Source organism: Lynx canadensis, chromosome B3 (genome assembly GCF_007474595.2).
Source record: "Lynx canadensis isolate LIC74 chromosome B3, mLynCan4.pri.v2, whole genome shotgun sequence".
NCBI lineage: Eukaryota > Metazoa > Chordata > Mammalia > Carnivora > Felidae > Lynx > Lynx canadensis.
Genome location: NC_044308.2, coordinates 81,639,497 through 81,659,751, shown reverse-complemented (window position 1 = coordinate 81,659,751; position 20,255 = coordinate 81,639,497). Strand labels below are relative to the sequence as shown.

At 33.4% G+C, this 20,255-nt stretch overlaps 1 protein-coding gene across 4 annotated transcripts in view; it reads right to left on the bottom strand.

Moving 5' to 3' along the window:
* Positions 1–1,031: 1,031 nt before the first annotated feature.
* The window catches only part of ARHGAP5 (Rho GTPase activating protein 5), a 75,965-nt gene continuing 56,741 nt past the window's right edge, over positions 1,032–20,255 (bottom strand). For all 4 annotated transcript variants that reach the window (XM_030318900.2, XM_030318899.2, XM_030318902.2 and 1 more), the window contains exons 4-7: positions 12,827–12,904; positions 9,998–10,129; positions 9,171–9,276; positions 1,032–4,631 (exon numbers count right to left, since the gene is read on the bottom strand). In XM_030318900.2, coding sequence (XP_030174760.1) covers positions 4,304–4,631; positions 9,171–9,276; positions 9,998–10,129; positions 12,827–12,904 — 644 coding nt within the window. In that variant the 3' untranslated portion in view covers positions 1,032–4,303. The remainder of the gene's footprint in view (positions 4,632–9,170; positions 9,277–9,997; positions 10,130–12,826; positions 12,905–20,255) is intronic.

The following is a 20,255-nucleotide window of genomic DNA, read 5'->3' as shown; positions in this document are numbered from 1 at the left end:
CAGTAATGATTGAAATCTTAAAACTTTGACTACCATTAGCCTTCCAAAATCATTTCTATTGCCTGAAAAATTTCTATGAAATACTAGTATTAAACACTTTAAGATTTAACTGATATGACATCTGTGGATCCCCCCACCTACCTGCCCCCACACCCACAGAGATAAAACTAATATTGGGGGTGGGGATGGAAATCATGCTTATAGGATGATGACAAGGTTCAACTTAATAGTAAATATCCTCAAAGTTTGTTAATTAGATTTTAACTAATGTAAAGAGATCACAGTACTTGGATATCTAATGATTGGATATTGGGTATGAGATATTAATGCTTGTACAGTTTTCTCAACTACACACCGATGTTACCATAAGAAATCCATTTTGAAGAGTGGTTCCTTCCCCTATTAAATCTTAGAAAATTTTATTTTCAGACATTTGAGAAACTGAAAAGGCTGCTGAGAACGTCAAGAATTCAAATACAATAAAAAAGTAAATAAAACCCATAACTGTTGAAACAAATCAGAAATTGTTCAGCCTAAGAATTAAGGTAATTAATTAAAATTATCAATTTCAAGAAAAACAAAAATTAAAGTCAGACTTGATCAGATCTACAGAATATGAGAACATACATCCAAAAAGTTTGGCTTAATACTCATAAACCAATTAAGAGAAAACAAAAGTATATTTTTCAATGTTAGCAGCTCTGCTAATAAACTAAAATAGGCTTCAAAATATTTCCAGTGGCTCAAAAGAACGTCTAGCCAGAGCTCAAAATTCAGGTCCAGGTAACAGTGGAATCAGAAATCTGTGCAATCAATCTTTTCCTGAACATTTAAAAACTAAATTTTCACCAGTATGTGTACATCCAAAATGAATTTTGGATCTCCTCTCATGGTATAGTATAAAAGCTTAGTAATATACCTCCCTACTAAAACTTTCATCATATTGAAAAATTTATTTTTATTTTCCTATTTTACACAAAAAAGAAAATAGCTTTTACCAATGAAATGGTAAAATTAGAGGCAACTATAACTTAAAATTACACAGCTTCTTAATGTTTTATTCAGAGCATTCTTTATACAGAAGAAGCTTCACTGATATTTAATTTACTGCAGCATCCTGTGGGTGAAGCACAAAATTACATTAATTATAAACAAAGAAACAAAGCACTTTTGACTTTTTAAAATTATATATATATTTATATCCAGATGACAAATAGCATCACAATTATTACCGTATAAAAAACTAAAAATCACCATGGAAGCTAAGGCCTAAATCTTATTCCAATTGTTCCCTTTTGTTTATATCTAAGAGATATTAGAAATTAAATTCCAGTACCTAAAAAAAAAAAAAAAAGGGTCTACATTATTTACACACAGTATGGAAAATAAAAGCTGCTTTTTGGCTAAGTTAGATTGTGGTTACCTACACAGTATTTACATCGTCAATGTTAGGGGGGGAAAAGCACTAAACAAATACCATTTCAAATGGAAATACATTATGCCTGGAATTTTGTTCTAAAATTAATTGTATATCCTAGTGTCTGTTGAATAAAATTTGACTTCCAATAAATCTATTAAAAATTTGAAAAGGAGTACCACTATGCATCTTTATATTGCTAACCTAACCACTGTTAAGTACAATATTGTAGTAACTACAAGCACTGAAGCTTAAATGAAACAATGGCAACATGTGTGTAGATGGAATTTTATTTAAAATTGTAAAATATAATGCCTTAATGTTTACCCATAATTATGAGACTATCTAATATCCTTTTCATCCTTTAAGTCTCATATATAATATGTCCCTAAACAGTGAGACCTTCCAGTAACTTACCAAAGCAAAGTTTAATTATATTATTCTGTTCTTAGAATTATTTTTCTAATATTTAAAAACATATCTAAACCCTTGGCAAAAACAAACGCAATCAATTCAGTGTAACAGACTGAGCTTTAAACTGTACTTTAATTTTCAATTAACTGAAACCTATAGGTTAATTGAACCAAATGTAGAATTTTAAATGACCCACTACGAAGCTTTTCAATCAATTATAGAATGCATAGAAAAGTGGAGATAAGTTTTGGGGAAGGTGTAAGGTAGTTAATGTGGAAAATGATAAATGCTAGTTTTAATAACAAAAATGGTACTTAATGTACATGAAAGTTAAATTAACAAAGTATAAAAGAGAATAGCTTAAATAAACTGGGATTCACATATTACAATAGCAAAGTCATGACCAAATGAACTGAAGACAAGAACAGTTCTGAAAATTCTCTTTTCAGCCTACTTCCAAAAGAAATAGTCAGGCTTTTTTCCTGTACATAGTTTTGAGCTTTGTCTATACCATATATAGTAGAAAAATAAATTCTTTAGCAACCTAGAAACAGTTTATAAAACTCTTAAAGTTTAATTTTCTTTGCCAGACATGCCAATGTTAAACTGACAGCTATAAATTAAAGCTATATAGACAATAGGTTATTAAGTAATATAGAACAAGTTAAGAATACTACATTTACCGGATTTTTCTTTTTAAAAATTACTGTACTTTCTTAATTCCTGTGTGCTTTGCAATAGGAATAATAGGGACTTTGTTTTCTTAGAAAAGATAATAACATGTAAGAGTATAACACAAATAAGATAATTTATAATATACATGTACTTCAACAGCAGCCTGGTTGATGTTGACATCTTGATTCTGAAGTTAAAATTAGAAGTACAATACCTAGGACATAACAGTTGGGAAAGACGGTATTTATTTTAGGGAAAAATGGAGCAAATCAAACTCTTAGGAGCCTCCAATCTCAAAATCATCTATTTACTATAATACACGTAAGACAACCTTAAAATTGTATTATGAATGAGGATTACAACACGGACCAAAGAATTTCCTCTTTCCTACAGGAAAAGATAACCTAACAAGGAAAAACAAACCATTTTTTTTTTCCTTTCCAGAAAAAAATGGCATGGTTTGGTAATAAACAAATTTTGAATAAAGCCTAAAAAAATTTATGCCACCAGTTCTGAAATTTTTATCCATAATTTAGTGTTCTGGTTGGATCTTTACTAACATAATGTTTAACCCCCAAAGCAGCAATCATTTACAGCAAATCTGGTACCAACATCAAAAGAAAAAATTGTTTTAAAAAATGGTGCAAAAGCATTTTGGATTTTAGTACAACATATCACAGAAAAGAATATGAATACAAGTTTGCAACTTTATATATACACACTCCAAAGAGGCTGTCAGTACCCAAAGTATTTTTATTGCTATATTAGCAATGGATTTTTGGATATGTTTTTAAGGGCCACATAAAAATAGATTCAAGGAACAGATTAAATTGAAGTCCTAGATTAAAATGTTTGGTTTAAAGAATTTTCTACAACAAATTTCATGTTTATGTACGAAAAGTTATATAACCTTATATGAAAATGTCATGAAGTATTTTCTACACTATACTAAATGTATTTCCCAAGAGGGAAAAAATTAAAATATCTAAAATATATTAGATTAAGATTACAAGACCATCATAGATCTTTTGAACATGCATCTGTTTACAGAATTAACAGTATACAAGATGTTTATTTCATTATGGACCATAAAGAAATGAGTTGGTGACAACTATCCTTTGCACAATATTATCAACTCACTTTAGCCACAAGTATATCCTTGGTATGCGTGTACAAGAAATATGTTCATTTACCCCTCATCAAATCATCCACAGGTTTATTTAGAAGTAAAGATGAAGGTGCAGAAATATGATAAGTGTATTTTTCTTTCTTTCAAATAACATCCCAAGCATGGCATAAGTAGCCTGAAATTATAAAATACTTAACTGGGCTTTTAGTTATCTACACAGACTGCTAAAATGTAAATTAAGTTGCCCAAATCAGCACATCAAATAACAAAATCAGCCATAAAGCAGGCTGAAAAGCATTAAATGTTTCATATATGTGAGTTTTTAAATCATTTAATTTCTATAGAAAAATTTTATTCACAATATAATGTGACAGAAAATGCCACAGGAATGATATACTGATTGCAATAAGGTTGCATGCAACAGCAGCTTTGTATTTTATAGCTATTTTTGTTTATAAAAATTAAACCTCTCCAGTCATGCTTATCACATGTTAGATTTGTAATGTAAATGACTAAGGAATTATACCATATAGTTCAAAGAGAAAATGTCTCATCATTTTGACTGTGAATTACCTGTAAGAAAAATCAAGTATACTACTGAACCCTGAAACATGCATGCCTAGATTTGCTTTTTGTCCAAATTCAGGCTGTCTGCAATCAATTCGTACTTATATAATACCAAGAGGATCTGTCTGTAACTGTGGTTGAATCAGCTGAGGTTGCAAAGGTGGTGGCAACTGAAGCGGTACCATTGGTTCCACCAACTGTCCTGGGTTTGAAGGTGGTGGAGGAGCCACAGTGTTCACAGTTTCCACAATTTCTCCATTATAAAAGAAAAACTGACACTGCTGAATGAATGTTTCAACGACAGACTGATGGATCTTAGTAGTAGACAGAAACTCTCGATTTTCAAAATCGGGTCTCATCAAGGTTGGCCAAAAACAGATGGATAAGTTGTCTGCTGTCATTAGGTTGATTTTGTTTTGCTGACTAACCCTGAAATTATGATAGGAAAAAACAATTAGAAACCAATCAAAATTCATGGCAATTTAAGTATCAGAGATCTCAGATGATTTAGTTTTAAAAATTTTTTATCTTAACTTCAAATTTAAACCATCTTTCTTCTTGTGCATTCTAAGATTTTCAACTACATTCTAGTAACAGGAGACAGCAAATCCATTCCTTATGAAAAATCAAAGATAGTCTTTTAAAAACGTGGTAGCAGGGGTTTTATAATTTATGTATAGAAACCTTAATGTGTGTGAAAAAAAAAAAAACCTTTTTCTCAGAGTAAGGAGGACACGTGACAAATTTTAATGAGTTTCTGGCAACAGATGCCGAAAATTCTAACTGCATATCCAAATTCCTTGACTATTATGAGAGATGAAAAGACAAACCGTGGTATTGTCAGCTCGCTGATCCTTGGAAAAATCAAACTTTAGAAAAATTACTCTATCATATCCTCCAACCAACAGACTTTTCAACTTTCAAAAAACTTAGTTTCTAATATTGCAAAAAAGAATCTTTTCCATCATTAAATATATTGTACCTTGCTACAAATTTAATTTGAAAGACAACAGTTCACAGAAACACATTCCACCTTAAAATTCTTAGTTAGAATTTTAATAAGAATTTATCACTTAAGAATTTACTTAAGAATTTATAAATGATTATACATTGTATTAACAGATTTACATATAGCTCTTTAAATATGTGAGCAAGCACTTCTACCATTGTAATAAGAAACCTAAGAGAAAAATCTTAAATTATAAATCAAAATTATTAAATTGGGGAAGAATCTTAGTATTTTTATCTGATGCTCTTCCACACATAAAGAAATAATCCAGGATGGAAGGTAGTGGGAAAATCTCGTAATTAAATTTGCACATCAAAATATTTTAAATATAAACCAAAGAAACCCCTTCCCCCAACCACAGGAATTGTTCATCTGAGGTAAAGTAATATGCCCTAAAAATATGTGTTCTATGGTAAAAGTTATTACTATTTGTTAAGAGACAAAATTAGAATATTCAGAATAAAGTTAACTAACTATAGTGGGTCCATTCAGGTGTTTCTATGCAGTAGACAAGTGTAGATTCTGAAAAAAGAAAACCGAACAAAAACCGAAAGGCAAAAAACAAAAACACCTATAAAGTTGAAAGACATTACAGCATGGGCATCAGGTCTACAAAAGAAAGGTAGCAAGTAAGAGATGAGGGTGCCTAGGAAAGGCTTCCTTGAAGAGGTAATGTCTGATGTTTGAGTTAAGAGTGATGGGCAATTGGTAAAATGGTAGGAAGGGAAGGTAATTCAGTCAAAACAGTGGTTCTCAACTTCAGTGTGTATCAGAACCTCCTAGAGGGCTTGTTAAAACAGAGACTGATAATTATGTCTGGGATGGGACCTGATAATTTGCATTCCTAACAAGTTCTGGGGTGATACTGCTACTGCTGGTTTGAGGACTACATTTTGAGAACTGAGGCAGTCATATTAAGATGTAATGACAGGCACAAATTGATACCTCTGATTAAATGCTATTAATCCAGCTACTTGCTGTGTTGTGTACTTAGAGGAAATGGAAAGAAGGCGTAACTGAGTAAGTTAGAACTAGACCACTTAATGTTGAACATTTTTTTCTTTAGGATATAGGATGTTATTCAATTAAAAAACATCTTTATAGAAAGATCATTCTTGGGGCGCCTGGGTGGCGCAGTCGGTTAAGCGTCCGACTTCAGCCAGGTCACGATCTCGCGGTCCGTGAGTTCGAGCCCCGCGTCAGGCTCTGGGCTGATGGATCGGAGCCTGGAGCCTGTTTCCGATTCTGTGTCTCCCTCTCTCTCTGCCCCTCCCCCGTTCATGCTCTGTCTCTCTCTGTCCCAAAAATAAATAAACGTTGAAAAAAAAAAATTTTAGAAAGATCATTCTTAGATCAGGATCACAGGAGGATCAAGAGGAAAACTGGCATGAAGAGAGCTTAATTACAATGAAACTAGAGTTACCTAAATGAGAAATGATAATGGCTAAACTAAAGCAGTGGCACAGGAACAAATAGGAAAAATAATTAGAGGAGAAAAAAGTGATTCAACACAGGAACTCACTGAATATGGAGGCTGAAAGAGAATATAACAAAAGAGTCACTCCATGGATTCATTTCTGCAATTTGCCAATCATCTATTATATATTTATTTATCATTCATTTCTTATACTAGAACTTAATGAGTGACTGCTTTATTCACTTTCTATGTCCCTAGCACTCTTCAGAATACTTAGCACACAGAGTTCCCATTACAGTCTGGTTGACCAATCCTTTTAAAATTTAAGTCTGATGATATTATTTCTCTGCTTTACTCTCCAGTGGTCCCCCTACCACTCAGAGTGACAGGCATGCAATGCTATTTTCATTAAGAAAGTCTCATTCCTCACCTCCTCACAAATGTCAGTTGGAAGTCAACAGTGTGCTTAGCGACATACACTCATAAGCAACTTCCTTGTCAGTAAAACATTTTAAAGATTAAAGTTAGACATATTACACTCTGAGAAGTACTGTCCTATATAATCTCACACTGTCTCTCTTCCCTTTCTGACCATAATTACCTCTTACTCTGTACTTCCTTCTCTCTACTGGAATCACAAAGTCCTCTGCCATTCCTCAACACATCATGTATGCTTCTGCTGCTGTATGGTTGTATTACTGAAGCCAAACATGGTACTGTCTAAAATAATATTGCTAGTGGACTAGTACTATGCTTCTCTGACCATGCTTTTCCCCTTGGTCTTTTTTTCCCTATTCTTTTAAATAAAGTACAATTCTGGGGTCCCTGGGTGTCTCAGTTGGTTAAGCGTCTGACTATGGCTCAGGTCATGATCTCAGGGTTCATGAGTTCAAGCCCCACATCAGGTTCTGTGCTGACAGCTTGGAGCCTGGAACCTGCTTTGGATTCTGTGTCTCCCTCTCTCTCTGCCCCTCCCCTGCTCACACTCTGTCTCTCAAAAAGTAAATAAACACTAAAAAAAAATTTTTTTTTTAAATAAAGCACCAATTCTTACTTCAGCACTTTAAAATGGCCAAACAATAATATGTTCACAAACCATCTTTACACTCTATAGTGGGTAAGGTCTGTAACAGTACCATGTACACATCTGTTATCATTTCAAGAACCATTTGTATGATAATTTTCAAAAGATGATACTCCACTAATTTTATGACAATACTAGTTACTAGTATGCTGGTATTTTCTCAAGGAGGGAGACTTCAGAGAATAGTTACTAGAAACCTTAATATAATTTTATACTACACTGATTGCAACAATAAAACTTTAAACATTTAAGAGATACAAAACTGAAATGTACTTGGGTTTCAATATTGATGTTATAAGTTAAAATAAAAAAAACTTCATTAGTGTCAATAGAAATTATAAGGAGCAGACTTTTGAAAAACTTAGCACAAATACTAGTAATTCTATTTAGTCCTAAGAACAACTTTGTGAGGTGTTATATTTCTCATTTTTATAGTTGAGAAAATGAAGACTTAAGCAAGGTTAAGTAATATGCCTAAGGTCACATAACTAATAAAAATGTTTCACATCTGAGCCTCTCTGACTCAACAGTCTGAGCTTTAAGCTATGACACAATACTGCCTTTCACTTAATAAATGGTATTGTGAAGAGAGTTATCGCTTTACAAAAAAGGATACGCTTGAAGTTTAACATATTTAAGATTTTAGTGCAGGATTAATGTCCTGCATTTCAGGTTAACAGGATGGACGGTAATATGAATTTAAGTTTCTGATAAAATTTCACTTTGTGGGCTATACCCGAACAAAACAAGCAAGATATACAAAAGCAACAGAGTGTGATACAAAAATTAAGTGAAACCTCTAAGAGACTTAGGGTCTTACTCATAAGATGTGTCACTTATTAATTATGTGACACTGAGTATCTAATTTCCCTCTTTAAACCTCAATTTTTCCAACTTCAAATAGGTTCATTTGGTTAAGAGTCATTTCATACCTAAAATTCTAAGTCTATAGAAGAGAACTGTTGAATAATAGCAATATTCTTACTACTTATATACTTACTATACTATTTATATAATCATTACATGTACTAAAAGAGTCACAATCATAAACCTTTTTTTTTTTTTTTAATTTTTTTTTTAAACGTGTATTTATTTTTGAGACAGAGAGAGACAGAGCATGAACGGAGGAGGGGCAGAGAGAGAGGGAGACACAGAACCAGAAGCAGGCCCCAGGCTCTGAGCCATCAGCCCAGAGCGCGACGGGGCGCTCGAACTCACGGTCTGTGAGATCGTGACCCGAGCTGAAGTCGGACGCCCAACCGACTGAGCCACCCAGGCACCCCATCATATACCTTTCTTTAAACAAGTTGTGAAAAGTCTATTTTAAAAATCCAGAGAAGACCCAAAATTCAACTATATTTAAAATTAGTTTGTCTCCTTTTCTCTTATTATTAACCCAATTTAAAATTGCAAGTTTAAAATTTACAGTGCAACTGCATAAACAAAAAATAAAAATACCTGTTTAGATGTGTTATTACATATCTGAATACATCATAGTTTACAGGATGAAATTTCTTAACAATTTCTTTCAATGCATGAAGACGTTCTGTTTTATCTGGGATTTCTGTAAAATCAAAGTAGGAAGGAATTTGTTGAAACACACATTTAAAAATATTTGATAAAGCTTCCTGCTTTGCTTACTGTAAAACACAATGAAGAATCTGTTTGAAGCATATGAGAATAAGTAAACAAAAACAAAATGTTCTAAGAAACCTGCTAAATACATTATCTATTACAATAGCCTTTTTGCATGTAAAGCTAATCACAAGGTCAAACTGACTCAGAGATGATAAAATTTGAAATGGTTATACTGAATAAGCACCTACTTTCCTACCTTACTTTTGCAAAAAATGACTTAAGATATGAGGCCAAAGTTAATGTGACTTTAAAAAACTTAAATATACATGTGTACACACCATACAAAGGTTAATATTTTACTGAAATATGTTAGAGATACATTCACATGAAGAGTTCATTTAATTTTCTTACACAGCCTCTAAGTCTGAAATAAAAATACAAATCACAAATTTCTAGTACAATGATCTTCAAATTGCTAGAAGCACTGAGTCACCTGAGAGACCAGCTACAACTAAATATTTCTGGGATCACTCCCCCGGATTCTGATTTTGTTTACTTGCAGGAAAATAACCTTTAAGAAAGAGTCTTATAAGCTGAAATTTTTATTAGCTACACATTCTAGTGTATGGATGATTTTAACACAGAGCAATCAGTACATTAAACCCACCATCATCATCTCTCTCCAAAAAAGGAGGCTTACAACTTACTTGCTGCTTCCAATAGTTCTGGATGAAGAGAATATGGAATTAACGGGTCTGGCAGATCTGCAAAGAAAGCTTTAAGAGCTCCAGCTACAGCATTTACTGTTACTTCCATTGATACGAGACTGATATTATGATCTACAAGACAAAAATTTAAATTTATAATTTATATAATATAATTTTAATTAATTATAAGAGAGGTAAGCTAAATATAGGTACTTACAGATCCAAATGTATTAGAGTCTTCTCCTCAGCCGTGTTTCTTTACAGGCTGATTCACCCCTCCCCAAATGTGTGTTTTTTTTTTTTTAAGTTTATTTATTTTTTAGAGAGAGATAGAGAGCACATGGGGCAGGGGCAGAGAGAGAGAGAGAGAGAGAGAAAGAAGTGGGGAAGAGAATCCCAAACAGGCTCTGCACTACTAGTGCAGAGCCTGATGAGGGCTCCATCTCATGAACTGTGACATGACCTGAACCAAAATCAAGAGTCAGATGTTCAACCAACTGAGATGCTCAGGAGCCCCTCCTACTCTGTTTTAATAAGTTTGCCTACATAAGGGAAGAGAGAACCAAGCAGGAAGCATCTTCTACTACAGCAAATGTAAAAGGCTGTTAGGCTTATTAGTATGTTATAGAGCATTAGCATTCACTAATACCTACCTTTTAAAATATTTTGTTTACATAAGCTATTTTACAGGGGCACCTAGGTGGCTCAGTCAATTGGGTTACCAGGATTCCCTTTCTCTCTGCCCCTTCCCCACTCTCTCTCTTTCAAAACAAACTTTTAAAAAGGCCATAAAAAAACAGAAAGACAAAAGATAGGAATTAAGCATATAAATTTTAGTTTAAACCTTCTACTTCTACTTGCTGAAATCAAGTGAGTTTACACCTTCTAGCTTACACTTGATTTTTTTGTATGGAATAGTTTCATTTCAACCCTTTTCAGAGAAGTTCTGACTTAAAAAACAAGAATGGAATATACTAAAGGTGTATCACAAGGTTAATTTGCTATTAAAAGAATTATTTTTTCTTTTTATAATTTTGATTATTTATGATATCAAATTTTGATACTTGTGACAGAAAATGTAAAAACACAGATCAACAACAACAAAAAAATTACCCCCATCACCTAACAATCACTATTTACATTTTATTTATTCGGGCATGTTTACTTTCATCCCTTTTTATTCATTAAAAAAAAAAAAACTAGAAAAATCATAAATACATTTTTATACTGGATTTTGTTTTCAAGGCATTATCTAAGATGATTAAAATTTCACAAGCAAACGTTTAAAACCTTTCCCGTGTGTACCAGGTAACATTTAATTGTAACATAACTGAAAATTTGCAAGAACAGTACTAAGAATTCATACATCCTTAACCCATTAATAACCTTTTGCCCTAAATGGTTATAATGACCACAAAATATTCCCCAAGACTTAACAATTTACATAATATTTTATTACTGAACATTTAGATTTTATTTAAAAACATTAAAGATGCTATGATAAACACTATTATATACTAAAGCTTATTTTCTTAGGCTACATTTTCTATAACAAGAGCTATCCGATGAATATTTGATATGGTGTGTGGCACAGAAAACTCTTCATTATCTCATTATTCATCCCAGTTCCTCTTATCACTCCTAGTCTAGATATGAAAAAGTTAGGGTTTAGAAAAATTAATTGCCCTAGGCACAGTAAGTGACAGAACGAGAAAACAAAACCATGAAGTATAATTCAAGAGGCCACAGTATTGACTATAATCTATTCCTTAATTACTATAAGTGAAATTGCACAAATTTAAAATGAAGTCCTATACATAGAAAATACTTCCAAAGCTTTCACACCACTCAACAACTGACATTTTACCATTTTAACACACATAAATCTACACTATTTTACACAGGAATCTAGTATTCCACTTATAAAGAACGTGGATAGGTCCCCTCCTCTTTTTAAAAAAATTTGAGACAACACTGCTATAAATGCTCCTTCAAGTATATCTTGGTAAGCTTATACAAAGACTTCTGTAACATAAATATTTGTAAGTGGAATTTCTGGAGCAAAGTATCTGAATTTTAATAGTTATACATGAACTACCTCTCAAAAGGTATCCACAACCAACAGTGTACAACATACCTGCTTCTCTACACTCTGTCAACAATCTTTTCACTCTGATAATAAATCAAAATCAACTCTTTTTATTTTAGTGTTTGTATCTACAAATCATAGAGACAGAGCATATTTTCATATACTCTTTGGTCTCTTTCTTCTGATGTGAACTGCTTATCCCATCCAAGATTATTCCACACTTCCCTCAAGTTTATCGTTTGTCTCCCGGTTTTGTTTACATTTTATCCACTATCTCACACAGAGATAGCAGTCCAGGTTATCATCCTGTTTAGGATTTCTACATTTCATATCAAGTTTAGGCCTTGATACTCCAAGATTATAAAATATTCACTCATTTTTCTCCATAGTGCTTATAGTTTTTTTACATTTAAAACTTTGATTTCTTTTTTTTTAATTCCTAATGGTTAGCTGGCCCTAAAGCATGGAAAAAAAATTAAACTGCACCTTTAAATAAGTATTATTTCTGATTTAGAAAGATGCTGATTTGTCCTAAGTCAATTGATTGCTTTTCTAATTCTGGTAACGGATTTATAGCTCTCCTATTCTTGACTGTGGTAAATATTCTATCACACATTTAAAATCCTGCTTCAAGACTCTTTCCTCCCCAAAATCCCACTTCCTTATAAAAATCAGTCTTCCCACCATGAAATTTCAGTAAGGAAAATAATTTAAAAATGATTGTATTTTATATACCTCACCTTGATCAAACTGCTTTTGAATATTGTCTTGATCAGTTTTGTTCCCACTAACACGGTAAAGTCCTTCAGTACATAATCCTATAAGAATAAAGAAATATATAAGCTTTTATACATACATACATACATACATACATACATACATACGTACGTATATACAACAGAATACACTCAACCTTAAACACATCTTAGTAACTTAGAAAAATATGGTGGTAAAAAACTATTAAGAATTAAAAATTTTGGGGCATTTGTTTTGAAATTCTTAATGGACCACTTTTTCTCTTAAATCATTTAGGACATCCAGTTCCATGCAAAATGAAAAAACATGTTTCTTCCTATTTCTTCCACTAAGTATAGCTAAAATTCCTGAGCACAACATATAAAAAGCAAACATCAAGATTCTGAATGGTGGAGAGAAGATAGACTGTCTAATGACACTGGAATTTGCAGAACAAAATGATAGTGAGTTCTCTGGGGTTTCTTTTTGCCTCATATATACTGGACTGGACAACAGAGAAGCTTCAACCCAGAAATATCACATAGCACAGGCAAAAAAAGAGAAAGAAAAAATAACAGAAAACCAACCACAAGAAAAGCTTGCTCTCTCAAGTGGAAGGACTGTGAAAGGTGTAGCCTTAGAAAGCAAAAACAAAACATTTTTTTTTATTAGAAATGCCTTCCTCTAGCCGAAGACCATGAAACCCACTCCTCACACACAAGTGGTAACCCAGTAGGGAGATCAGAATTCCACTTCTTCTACCCAACGGTAAAAATGGCATACACCCCCCCTTCCTCTTCCTGGGGTGTCAATAGGGGTGAATAGAGACCAGAATCTAGAGGTAAGAGGGAAATTACCCTCCCCACCATGGTAGTGTCAGTAGAGGCCTATGGAGACCAAGTAGGGCATCAGGGCTTTCATCCCCAACTGCTGGTGCAGTCAGAAGAGGTTCACTAAAATAGAAGATCCAAAGTCTCATAGCATAATATCCAAAATGACCCGGATACAATAATAAAGCTAAAATTATTCATCATACCACAAACCAAGAAAATCTCCAACATGAAGGAGAAAAGATAATTAACAGATACCAATACAAAGGTGCCAGCTGTGGAATTATCTGACAAGGATTTTAAAGCAGCTATCATAAAATATTTCAATGAACAATTATAAACACACTTGAAAAAATTGAAAGTTTCATAAAAAATCAGAAATATAGTAAGACCTAGAAACTTTAGAACTAAGGAAAAGAAATAGAATGGAGACAACAGAGCAGTGAACGAGTGACCTTGAAAATAAATCAATAGAAATTACAGAGACTAAACAACATAAAGAAATTTATACTGGAAAAGGAGGGGGGAAAAAGAATGAAAAAAGAAAGGCCTCAGGGAATTATGGACAATAAAAAAAGACCTAACATTTATGTCACTGGCCAAAAGTCTATACCTATTGTCTGTGCTCAACAGGAAGTTTCTTAAAGCACTTCTAAAAAAGACTCAATTTCATAAGGCATTATATACTCTTCTGATCACAGGAGTTACAAAAAAATAAAAACAAACCAAATCAATGAAAAAGTAGATTATCTCAAACTTATTCCTTGACCAATGTCACAGCTTCCATGGGACAATGTATTTTTAATTTCTTCTAATTTCTTACCTAGTTATTAGAATTATTTTAGTCTTTACAAAGAATACATAACAATATGAAAGAAGAATGAAGTATATCTCATGCTGGGAGGAAAATGTTAATATTCAGAAATTCATGAACATATAAAAGGAAGCAAAAATCCAATCTGACAAAGTTTCATGGGCTAATGTTGCTATATTAAAAAATTTTTAATGTTTATTATTTATTTTTGATAAAGAGACAGAGGGTGAGCAGGGGAGGGGCAGAGAGAGGGAGACAAAGAATCAGAAGCAGGCTCCAAGCTGTTGGCACAGCAGGTGACATGGAGCTCAAACTCAGGAACTGTTAAATCATGACCTGAGCCAAAGTCAGACACTTAAAACCGACTGTGCCACCCAAGCGCCCCTAATGTTATTTAAATGTTACAAGGTTTTACTGACATAGCCAACATGAATTCACCTGTGATTAGTGAAAGAAACCAGACACAAAAGAATTTATTTATGTGATTCCATTTATATCAAGTTCTAAAAAAGGTAATACTTATCTATAAGTGGGGGCTGGGGGAAGTTAGACGAGTTACCTTGGGTGGTTTGGAAAAGCAATTGGAAAGAGACATAAAGGGTCATGAAAATGTTCTGTATCTTGACAGGTGTGTGCATTAAACAGGGGAATGAATTTGTCACATGTCAATCTAAGTGTACCCTTAAGTTTGGTGAACTTCACTCTATGTAATTGGACCTTAAAAATTTTTGAAAAATTGTGATAAATTATTGAACTCTATTTAGCAGGTTTCAAATCTAGAGTAGTATGTATACTTTTTGCATATTTCAGACTTGAGCAAATGAGTAAATATGTGAAGAATAAAAGGAGCATGGATTCTCACTGTTCAAGAAGGGAATTAATAACAAAAGGGGAACCAGAATTAAATGTACTGTATGGTGTTAGATTAAAATTGAAGGTAACAACATAAATTCATGGTTTTTAACAAACTGCTACAGAAATAAGTATAGATACATACACACATACATTTCTTAGCTTTCTTAGCTTTTTTTGCTGAGATGGTCCAGAAGTAGCCCCAATATTGGTTTCTAAATACCATTCTCTACCAAAACAAACCAGAGCAATTTGGAGAAAAGGTGGATTCCAAGGATGAATCAGGGAAAGTATAAGCCATGCCTGGTACATCTTGTGCCAGAAAGTTGAGGAAGTACTTAAAGAATTATAGAGATGTATCTTCAAAGGACACAGAATTCATGAAGGAGTCTAAGCTAGGATGATCTGAGTAACATTAATGCATTATAACTCATTGAATACAAGAACACATGAACTCATACCAATATAAATAAATAAAAAGTTACTAAATTAAAGTTTTAATTTCAATGAAGAAATATGGCAGACACCAACAAATAATCAAAATTATTGGGACAAACTGATACACTGTCTCAACAGGTTACGACATACTTAAAAAGATACAACAACCTGGATGGTATTTCTAACAAAAATGCATAATTCAAATCTAATAATGAGGAAACATGATATTCAAATTGAGGGAGACGAGTAGTTCATTTATATAGTGAAATGTCAACCAATAAACACAGGAGAAATTAGATTTAAAAAAATCAATGAAGTTTAAAACTAGTGGCTAAAAGTCTGAAGATAATCTCAAAAATTCTTTTTAATTAAAGGAGCTGAAAAAGGGTAGCCTGGGTGGCTCCGTCAATTAAGCCTCTGACTTAGGCTCAGGTCATGAACGTACCATTCACCAGTTCAAGCTCCACACTGGACTCTGTGCTGACAGCTCAGAGCCTGGAGCTGCTTCAGATTCTGCGTCTCCCTCTCTGCACCTCCCCCACTCGTGCTCATGTGTTCTCGCTCTCAAAAATAAATAAAAACATCTAAAAAATTAAATAAATAAATGAGCTGAAAAAGACATGATCACTAAATGCAATACACCTAAATTAAATTATATCCTGGACTGCTCCTCTCATGAAGGATTAAATAGCTCCAAATGTCATTAACTGAGGTTGACAATTCCTGACAGAGATAAGCATTTAGTATTACTTGTTTAGTGAAAATTTTAAGGTACTTAATCATCTACACTAAAAATCTTGCCTTCCATCTACTAATAATTAAATGATGTAAAAAAAAAAATGAAAAAACATCCCCAACTCAATTATCAAGACGTGAATTATCAAAGTTTTACTTGGACTTAAAATCACCCAAGGTATCTATCATGGGTCTCCAAGCAATAAATAAAGGCATTAGAAATATATTCCAATATTCTGAAACTATACATAAAAATGTAGAAATTGAAAACAACTTTAAGCCAAATCCTTTTTTTTTCTTTTATTAGAAAAGTAACTAACCCTTGTGCTGTACAAACTTATTGGTATCTGAAGTTCTAAAATGGTCCAAGCTCTATCTGAGCTAATGAAGAAAATGAAATAAGAGTTTCAAAGCCTGTTTCTGTACCTTCAGGATGAAATAATACTAAGCCACAAAATAGACTACAGTGTGTAAGAGAAAAAGTAAAATGTGTAAATAACACATAAATTAGACAAATGCGTCCATGTGGAAATGGCATCAGTAAAGAGATGGAAATGGGAATTTCAGGGCTTGTTTCCCTCAAAAAAGCAACTAATGAGCTGTCAAAAAGTGTATCAATTTTTGCAGAAGGATGAAATCTAGTAAAAGAAAAAAAAAAAGAAAATCACAACCATTAGAAGGCTTGGTGAAGAAAGCAGCTTTTAATTATCCACTCACCATACCCTTAAACTTCAGATTAGCAACAACCATGATGATGGCAGCCTGCACTCTGGGCAAAGGTTACAAGTGCCAGAGGAAGCAATACAGATCTTATTCTTAAGGAACTATGGTGACGGGTTTTGACCAGTCTCCTAGATGGAACAACACAAGGGCTTTTTACATGTTTTACTCAACTTGAAGTGTTCCCAGGGCTGAGGTGGCTTCACTGGCATGTAAAGGCACAAGTACTGGCTGCAGCAATGTGGAGACAGGAACAACAGGATCAGCAATGGGAGGGAAAGCCTATCATGGAAGATGTTGGCAAAAGGAGACAGTGGGGGATTACGGAGTTTAAAAGCGTCTACGTATATTGGGGGAATCAAGAAGCCCACATGCATGCCGAAAGCCGGATACATCCTCAGAAAATGCCTGAAAAGATCAGAAACTTTCACCTCTGGCTAACCACAAGCTCTGCTCAAGCTGGAAGTGAAGGCTCAAGCAGAGTTATAAATGGCCTGGGTAAGTGTTAAAAGAGTAAGCGAACACAATGTGCAAAGACTTGGAAAGAATTTTTTTCCCAATGACTTCAGGCATTTAAACAAACTGTCAAAACACTAGCTAACCACTAAGCTAATGGAATACAGACTTCAGTAGCCACAAATGACAAAGAATACAGACTTTAAAATAGTAGTTTAGGAAAGTCTCCAAACAAGCAAACATAGCCAATAAACAGCAACAAAAACCCTGGTAAGGGAGGGGAATCTGATATCCAGAGATAACACAAAATTCAAAACCCCTTATTTTCAACAACATATTAAAAGGCATAGAAAGAAATAAAACTGGTATGCTCAGAAACAATATGGTATGCTCAAGGAACAAAAAGAAATGAACAGAAACTGTCTGTGAGGAAACCCAGTCTTTGTACTACACAAAGACTTTAAATCAACTCTTTAAAAAAATGCATGAACAAAGAAGTGAAAGGAACCAGAGGGATGACAATAAAGTGAGTATCAATAAATACAAAGAAATTATAGTAAGAACTAAGGAGATTCTGGAACTGAAAAGTAGAGTAACAAAAATGAAAACTTCACTGGCAAGGTTTAAGAGCAGATTTCAGCAAGCAGAAGAAATAACCAGTGAACTTAAAGACTGGTTAACTGAGATTATCCAGTCTGGGAGCAAAAAGAGAAAAGAATGAAGAAAAATGAACAGAACCTAAGACATTTCTGGGACACCATCAAGTTTACCAACACATGTGCAAGGGCTTTCCTAAATGGAAAGGAAAATATTTAAAGCAATAATGGCTAAAACTAAATATGGAAAAAAAAAAAAAACCCAACAACCCACAAATGCATACATCCAAGAATGTCAACAAATTGCAAGCAGGATGAACTCAAAAAGAGGTACACTAAAAAAAACAAGAGAAACTTAACCATATCCTAGGAATCCACATTAAGATTAACGCTTATTTCTCTTCAGAAACCAGAGGCCAGAAGGCAGTAAGATGATATAAAGTCCTGAAAGTAACTATCAACCAAGAATTCTGGCAAAACAAAAATGAAGAAAAAAATTAAGACATTTTTAGGTAAACAGAAGTTGACAAAGTTTATCAAGAAATGCTAGAGTCCTCCAAGCTGAAATAATGCATCAGACACTAACCTGAAGTCACACCAAAAAAATAACTAAAATAAAAGTAGTTACAGATAATTTTTTTATAAACCAGTAGTATTGCAATTTTGATTTGTAACATCTTTTTCTCTAGGATTAAAAAAAATGCAAGAAACAAGAATTATAAATCTATGTTAATGGGCAGACATGTATCTTAAAATACAATAGGAACAAAATAAAAATAAATTTTATGAAAATTTACAACTTCATCAGAAACATTTACCAAGTTCACAACTTGCATCAAAAACATTATGAAAGACAACCTATAAAGTGGGATAACACATTTGCAAATCATTTGCATGATAAGGGTCTAATACCCAGAATATGCAGAGAACTCTCATAACCAAACAACAGAAAGACAACCCAATGTAAAAATTGGCAAAAGATACATCTTCAAAGATATACAAATGGCCAACAAGCACATGAAAAGATTCTCAACATTATTAGCCATTAGGGATATGTAAACCAAAATCACAAAGAGGTGTAACTTCATACACAGGAATGAAGGAATTACGGCTATACAAAAAAAAAAAAAAAAAAGGAAAACAACAAGAGGTGGTAAGGATGTGGAGAAATGGAAACTCTCATACACTGGTGGCAGAAATATAAAATGGTACCGCCTATTCCTCAAAAAGTTAGACATACTCCTAGGCATATACTTTAAAAGAACTCAAAACAGGTATTCAAAGAAATACTTGTACACACATCTTCATAAAAATACTATTCACAAGAGACACAAAACAGAAGTAACCCAAAGAGCCATGAATGGATGAACAAAACGTGGAATATGAGGAATAACTGCATACTTAATGGGTACAGGATTTCCTTTAGAGTGATGAAATATTTTAGAACTAATTAGAGGTGAATGGTTACACAACACTGTGGATGTACTAAATGCTACTGAATTGTACTCTTCTCAAATGGTTAAGTTATAGGTTATATGATTTTTACCTAAAAAAAAAACAAAAAAACCCACCCTAAAAAGCTCCTGTGGGGAAAAAAAATGAATAATTGGTAGGATATAAGCTTATTCAAGCTAGATGCTACACAATAAAAAATGTATTCTTATTGCTTGATAGAAATGTAAAAACCACAGAGGGAGGTAGATGGGTCAAAAGTAGTATTAAGGCAAAATCATATTTCAAGAAAACTGCACAATGCAATATACATTTAGACAAAACAACACATATTCTACATTAATCAGTTATTTTATTTATTTATTAATGTTTATTTATTTTTGAAGGCGAGAGAGACAGAGTGTGAGTGGGGGAGGGGCAGAGAGAGAGGGAGACAGAACCTGAAGCAGGCTCCAGGCTCTGAGCTGTCAGCACAGAGCCCAATACGGGGCTCAAACTCACAAACTGTGAGATAGTGACCTGAGCTGAAGTTGGATGCTTA